Raw genomic sequence first — 7501 nt, forward strand, 5'->3', positions numbered from 1 at the left:
GCACTGATAATTGCAAACACCTGCACCCCCTCCCCACACACACCCCCTTCAAAGAAGGGCCACACTCGTATAGCTTGAGGGGGCACTCACACCTGGGTAGAGCAGAGCGCTACCACATGGCTCAGTGGTGAGGTGTTTAACGTGTCCTTCTGCTGTCAACCCCACCTCACCCTGGCATCAAGGAACTCCCTCAGCTCTGATTGAAGACCCAGCCCGAGGCTCCTCTCTGCTCCATACTGTCAGGAGATTAATGCTATTGGGGATGTTAAAGGTGACAGAACAGCGGAAATTCTCACAATGATGATTTCTTAGCCTTTTTTTAACTTGATCACTTCAAATTGTTGGTTGGTTGTTAGTTTAGTAATCTCCTAATTAGAAACACTGGAGTGGAAAGGGCCGCTGCATTTCCACTGATGAGTGGTCGTTTAGCTTTACGTCATAATAAAATAGGTTCAAAACATGCAGGCCAACAAAATATTCAAGTAAAATATGTTTGGTTCAAATCCTGTCATTGGCTGGTATGACAAGCTAATTCACTCACAGATTAACTCTCCAACGAAATGATCCTGTGTCTTTACTTAATAACAACAACAACAAAAATACTACTACTACTACTAATAATAATAATAATAAATAACAATCAGTATTTCCTATTTCCATAACCATCTCTTAAATTAAACAGAGGCTGTGCACTTGTTCATCTAAATGCACATCGACAGCAGCTATTCATGCACCACTGATTGATCTTACAAATATCAATGAAATTGCAATGCCCTTCTGCGCTGCTAGATGGCGCAAGTGACCTCTGTAACGCTCCAAAGTTTCAGGAAAGGTGGAACTGCTGGACTACCCGCTCAAGAAACGGCACTAGATTGTCTAGCTCCTGTGTCTGATTGATTGCAGAGCCACTGTCTCCTGCCTGACTCACTTATTTAGATAATAGAAGTACAATTAGCCAACAAGTCTGACGGCTACAGTGACTTACAGTGAGTGAGCATGTACAGTGTTTTTGCTGGCACGTAGCAGGATGCATGCCTCTTAATGAATAGCACACTCAATTTTGCAGATAACAGCTGCACAATGTTATTACTGATGCTTTTGGCTCAAAATAAACTGAGTTTTTTAACATTTCCTATCCATCTCTGATCCTTGTTGCATTCAAACTGAGTTTTTAAACATTTCATATCCATCTTCTCTGACCCTTTTTACATTCAAACTTTACATATATACAAACACTTGTTGACCTCATGTTTAAGTAGCCCTCTCAGGAAGTCATTTTCACATAACAAATATTATCACCGTATTGGAAAAGCCTATGGTAGCTCACTAAATGTGTGCCACCACTCAGTTTAACAGGCATAGTCAACATAATACAGTTTAAGCACGAAATTAACTACATTAACAGGAGGAAAGTCCTAAATGTTTGCAATTTTAAGCACTAATGAGAAGATCAGCTTTAGTTTTTCCAACAAAAAACGCAGGAACAAGCACGTTTTTTTGTTTTTAAATCTTTACAAATTTATTTGTCTTCCAAAACGAAGAACATCATAAGCGCATTGAACATATCTTTGGCATCACACAGTAAAAAAAGACAACTCAAACCTATAAAAAAATGCAGTGAACGAACTTCCACAATACAGATCTCATTTCAATATGAACTTTACTCCCTTGTTGGCTGTACAAATATAGTGCATACTCTTTCCATTTTACAAGAAAAAACAGATTCAAAACAACTTTCTAACATTGAACAAAGAGAGGACTATTAAGTGTCATTTTAAAGTCTTTATGGTCCTTTTTTCACTTTTCACCAGGGTCGCCACACTGAGTCTGTGTTGCCTGACGGGGCTCCGGGGGAAACCGCAGCCGGTACAGGGACCGGCGTGCTGACGTTATTGGCGTACACGGGGATAACTGGGCCGTTCGGCGCAAATGCCGCATTGGGTATGAGGAAGGCAAACTGTCCGTCTGTTGCAGGCACGATCTGGAAACCACCGTACACTTTGGTGGCGTCTGAAGGTATACTAGCCGGCGATGAGCCTCCTTTGCAGGACACCGCGTTCATGGGCAGGACCTGCGGGGATGAGCTGGGGATCTGCACCATGGACTGGCCGAAGGAGGGGTGGGTTGGTCCGGCGGTGGGTGGGAGCTGGTGTTGGTGCTGATGCTGGCTGGGGTAGTTCATAGCGTTGATCTGGGTCATGCAGTTGGCCAAGTGGCCAAGGAGCCGCGTCCTGACCTCAGTATTGACACCTTCACAGGTGGACAGGAAACGGGTGACCTCATTCATGCACTCGCTGAAACCAGCACGATATTTTCCCAAGACAGTGGGGTCGGTGTTCAGGGCAGCTGCAGAGAAAACAGATATGTAATTTAAGTCAAGACATTCACTTGTTTTATCTGTAAAATTAGTTGAATCTGTAAAATGTAGACGCACATCTTGAAGCAGGATGGCTAGACCCGCTCGATATGTTCTAAAACGCACACATCAGTTCGGGAAATTCGACTTACCGGTCATCTGAACCCTCTGGAGGTTCCGGAGATGCTTCACCGTCATCTCCAGGATGTCCGCCTTCTCCAGTTTAGAGTGTCTGGAGCTCTGAGGGGACGGAAAACACACATGTTTAGGATTACGCGCTCACTTTCTCACTGTTTGACAGGGGCAGTTTTGAAATCTATTAATAACCAGGACGCTAAGTGAGTACTTACATCTTTTTTGAGCGCATCCAGGATGAGGGTTTTCAGCTGCCCCAAGCTCTCGTTGATTCTGGCTCTTCTCCTCTTTTCCATAATTGGCTTGGATGACTATAGATAAAAAAGAAAATGACATCAACTGTTAAATTTCTCTTTCTTGTTTCGTGGGTAAACGTGAAAATCCTCGCTTTTGGGTGAGGAGCTTGAGCAAAATTGTGTCCAAAATGAAATGTTTCAGGCGTTTTGTTGCTAGATGACACTGACGGGGGAAATTACTTTTCAAAAATGGCTTTATACCGACCTTTCTGTGCTCAGAGGCTGTCTTGGGTTTATCGGGAGTTGTGTTCATGCTTGCCGGGGTGGCAGCGACCGGAGAGGAGGAGGTTTTTTCCATCATATCGGCAGGCATCTTATTTTTAAATCGGAAATATCCCACAAAGCCACAGCAAATTACGATCCACTGGTGTAGGAAATGAATACTTTCAGGTTGTGATATTCAAACGTCCCCTCTGCCTCAAAAAAAAAAAATCCTGAGATATGTATCAAGTTAAAATCCGTTAGAGCGATGCGCAGCGGCAGCGGCTACCACGAGCGGATGCGAGTCTCTCTGTTGGGCTCTCCGCGTGTGGCTTGTATTTATATCTCGCACTGCACGCGAACGGCTCGTGTGAAACTTCCCAAACTTTCTTTCCCACAGTAACTTTCCACCAATCAGGGCGAGGGACACGCGGCCCGAAGGAGGACGGCTCGTGGTCGGCGCCCTCCCATTGGTTGTTTGGCCGCTTGAGCTGGCGGCCAATGGCGCGAGGCCCGGGTTCAGGGCACAGCCGGGGAAACTGCCTTCAGTCTTCAATCATCATACCGTTTACATATTAACAGTGGAGCCGCTGACTGGGCACCGCCACCAGGAGCGGGCAGAGGACTTTTTATCTACCAATCAAGAGATAACAGCAGAAAATATAATAACATTATCATAAAGAAAATGTAAAAAGTAGACATGCTCCAGATCTAGCTACATGTCACAGCCTACTATTATAGCCTACTGCTATTACTAATAATAATGCATGTTTCCCACCCTCTACTCAGATATCAGCAGCACCCATAGTAACCACAAAAAAACAACTCTTATTCATCCTTGAGCCATTCCACTTTGGTTCTAATTCTTGTAGGGTAAAGATTGTGCAAAATGTAGGTGTCTAATATTAATTGTTAACTGCGTGGAGTAGCGTAAATGAAAAGAAAGAAAGTGAAACTTTTGAACCGTTTAAAAACCACCAGTGGGAAGTGGTGGGCTACACTATCTGGCAATCAGAGTTTCAGTCTTGTACCATGGCTGCAGGAGGGAGCGGTTTTGTTTTGTTTTCTACCAGACTTCACAGTCGATAGTTAGGCTGTAACGCCATTAGTAAAATAAACAACTTCAGATCACTCATAACCACAGGAGAAGACAATGTCAAATGCTCTGACACACACACCGCCTTAAAACAATCATTATATTCCTAGAGCAACGTTCATTTTGTCTGCCCTCTGAGGAGGAAATTAAATGCGCACACTCCATTTCCATGTTATTTACTACTGTAGTTCCCAACTCTGTGGTACAAATTTTGGCATTTAATCATCTGCCGGTGCTGCGAATGTGGAGCACGCGCCAGGATGTTTTATGAGTGCGGTGGTTGGAGGTTTGGCCGTCGGGCTGCCGGAGGGCCGCCGGGCCAGGGAGGAGGCTGGAGGGTTGAGGGGAGGGTATGGCGGCGGTGGTTTACATTAGAGGGGAAGGTAAATAGCAGCTGCTGTTTTAAAAGCCTGGGAAAACCACGCCTACAGAGAGAGAGCTGGATCGGGCTCCCTTATCGGAATGTGAGCCAGAGCAGAGATATTTCTGAGCCCGGAGAGCTCACACGATCAGACCGATGCCTCCTCCTCCTCCTTCTCCTCCTCCTTCTCCTCCCCGCCTGTGGTCGCCCCACAGCGTTCAAGGCTTTTTTAGATTTCAGGTCATAATTTCATTTCCTTATCTTTATTGCAGTTGGAGAGACGCAAGAGCAGACAAGCAGTAAAGAGAGAAAGGAACAGGGCCCATAATTACGTCTTAGAAGTTTACTGACGGACGGCACCTCTTTTTCAGGTTGTGCGAGTGAAACTGTTTGTGATCACGGTGACCGTGTTTAAGAGTCTAGTGGGTAGACTACAAAGTTTGAAGAGTCTGAGGTGATAATCGCATTGCTTCCTCTCTTACCCCGTGTTCTCTTTACCCGACAGAATATTATAATTTCCGAAAAGACAGTGACTTGCTACAAGGACAAGACTGGAGTCTATAACTAACTCTATCATTAACTAGTATTTATCTGATCCCATCATTGTTTGTTCATGAGAAACAGCAGAAACGTTTACTTTCCCCCGGTGGAAGTATTATTTTCTAGCAACTGTTCCGAATAAAAGTATGAAAACAAGAACATGAACCGTGTTCATGACACATTTTGTGTCAGTGTGAGGAGAGGTGAAAAGTAATGAAAATAGGCTACCTATGTTAAGCGACCCATTCATTAGGCTACTTTAATTTTTTGAGTATATGTAGCGCGAGGCATGGCTCTCCGCTGGGCTCGCACACCTCCAGCTGCTGCTGAGACCGCGACACGTGGCGCGCAGGCGACCAGGGGAACGCGCTCCTCTCGCCGGCTTGCCGCCTGGATCTGCGGGGCGTCGCCGGCGGCTGGCCGCAAGATGAATTTGATAGGCACTGCGGAGCTGCACATGGCTCCAGATCCTAAGCTGAACACGAGAGAGGCGCAGAGATGGTTTTAGGTTCTCTCCCAGCCTGCACTCAAGCGTGCAGCGGTAAATTACAATGTCTAAAAACTATATGACATCACCGCCAGCAGCATGTAGACAGGGATGAATTATATGAGAAGGCTAAAGCTTATGCTTTTTATGTCACTTCAAACATTTTATTCTCATGTGGCCACGCCACTTTAGAGCTAAAGTTGATTTCATGTCATCCAGACTTTAGTAGGCCTAGGCTATAAAGAGAAAAATTAAATGGCTAGTTAACATTAGGTCTAGACTCTACCAGCTGCTGTGTCAGGATGAGTAACTGGGATGTGGAGACATGAGTGAAAACCACACACGTGTTTTGTGTGTAATTGCAAACTTTGCTTTTGGTAGGATAAGAGGCTGGTCTGTGCATGCGCCTAAACCAGCTTGAATATCCTTCACGCACAACAATGCTGCCTCTGTCAAACACGTCACTAACATGTCTCATTGTTGTGAACTGCACACCTGAGTCATTTTCCAAGCACAATACCACTGACAGAGTTCCAAAACAAATGCATTGAGGTGAAGCAGACAGAGCGAGGGTTTTGAAACGCTCTCCGCCTGAATGACTTTCTCACGCTCATGTTGCAAGAGGTCTCTGACTGTGAACTGAGTCTCGGAGCCTTGGGTCTCTCGGTCCCTCCCTATTCACTGCGAGCTGAACACCTTATTGGGTGCACCTGGCCGCCGTCGGTCCCCGGAGTGTTACCTGTTGCTATGTCTCAACTCCTCTATTGCAAGAAATCTGTGGGAAACAGGCTGACTTACAGCGAACACAGCTCTGTTGTAAAAGCTTTTGATCACATGATGTTTAGAGATACCTTACTGATGAAAAGCCAATGACAATGGTCTGGCCAGTAGACAGGAAAACAAACAAGCATGATTATTTTACATTTGTTATTTGGGACACCCCGCCCAAACTCTCCAAATTCTCACACTCTTTTTTTTACCTGTGCCCCCCTCCCCTGTCCCTGCCCCTATTATCAACCCTTGATCTTATCCTCTCCATTTTTATCTTTTTTTTTATATTGCCCCTCCTCACCTCCCTCCCCCCTTTATCTCCCTCTTCCTCTTTTCTCAATCCACCACTCCCAGTCTTTCCCAGGACTCATATCTTTATTGAGCCCTCTCAACCATGGACCTCTACACACTGCAATAATGCAGCAATAATGCTATTAGACAGGGAGATTGTGAGGCTGAAGTGTGTGTGAAAGTGTGAGATACTGCGCTCACAAAACAATCTGGCCCACTGTCACCCACGGCTCATGCTTAATGTGTAAGCCATTGGTGAACAGTGCTGAACCGGCGCTCCTGGTGCCACAAAGGTGACAAGGATGCGTGTATGTGTGTGTTGAAACGTAAATGCCACCATAGGCATTTAAGCTTCATTACTGGCTGGCAAGAAGAGTGGGAAGTAAGGAGACAGGCTGTATCAAGGCCATTACTTGAGGTGTCACGTGGCTGCCGCTGTCAAACTGAGGGTGGCACTGTGTTGTGGCACAGCCTTTCTTTCCCAGGAGACTGCCACACAGTGGTTGACTGACTTGACTTATCCAACAGTTCACACTGTGATTAGCATGGTCAACAAGTCACCAGAAAACCTTTCATTTCCTACAGAGCTGAGTGGCCAGTGTGTGCACAGTCGCTGCTTGTCAACAGCCAATGAACTTTGTAGCTCTGCCTGGAAACTGCAAACTAGAAAAGAAGCCCATTACAAACAGTCAAAGATGCTCAGTTCTCTACAACTTTTCTTGAAATGCTGCAGAAGTAAAGATGCTGGCGAATGGTTGCATGTGTTGCTATATATTTTTTAACATGAATTGGTCCAGCTGGAAGGTACATTATTGACTTTAAAAACATCCGTTTGACAGGGTAATCTTACTAGCTTTTCCCAGAGATTTTAACCCCATCTCACAGTCTCACAGTCTTCTTCAACAGATGGCGTTTGCTCAGTTGCCACTGGGTTGGCCCTGTTGTTGTCCGATGACCTAAGTATGGA

At 45.4% G+C, this 7501-nt stretch overlaps 1 protein-coding gene across 2 annotated transcripts in view; it reads right to left on the bottom strand.

Moving 5' to 3' along the window:
- Positions 1–1500: 1500 nt before the first annotated feature.
- Positions 1501–7501, bottom strand: part of her6 (hairy-related 6) — a 60557-nt gene continuing 54556 nt past the window's right edge. Inside the window, exons 1-4 of one of the 2 annotated variants that reach the window (XM_046050695.1) lie at positions 2993–3607; positions 2707–2802; positions 2509–2596; positions 1502–2346 (exon numbers count right to left, since the gene is read on the bottom strand). In XM_046050695.1, the coding sequence (XP_045906651.1) occupies positions 1805–2346; positions 2509–2596; positions 2707–2802; positions 2993–3100 (834 nt within the window). In that variant the 5' untranslated portion in view covers positions 3101–3607 and the 3' untranslated portion in view covers positions 1502–1804. Of the gene's footprint in view, positions 2347–2508; positions 2597–2706; positions 2803–2992; positions 3608–7501 lie in introns of those variants that run through there. The other variant, XM_046050696.1, reaches the window with a different exon arrangement.

The sequence above is a fragment of the Micropterus dolomieu genome, linkage group LG05 (genome assembly GCF_021292245.1).
Source record: "Micropterus dolomieu isolate WLL.071019.BEF.003 ecotype Adirondacks linkage group LG05, ASM2129224v1, whole genome shotgun sequence".
NCBI lineage: Eukaryota > Metazoa > Chordata > Actinopteri > Centrarchiformes > Centrarchidae > Micropterus > Micropterus dolomieu.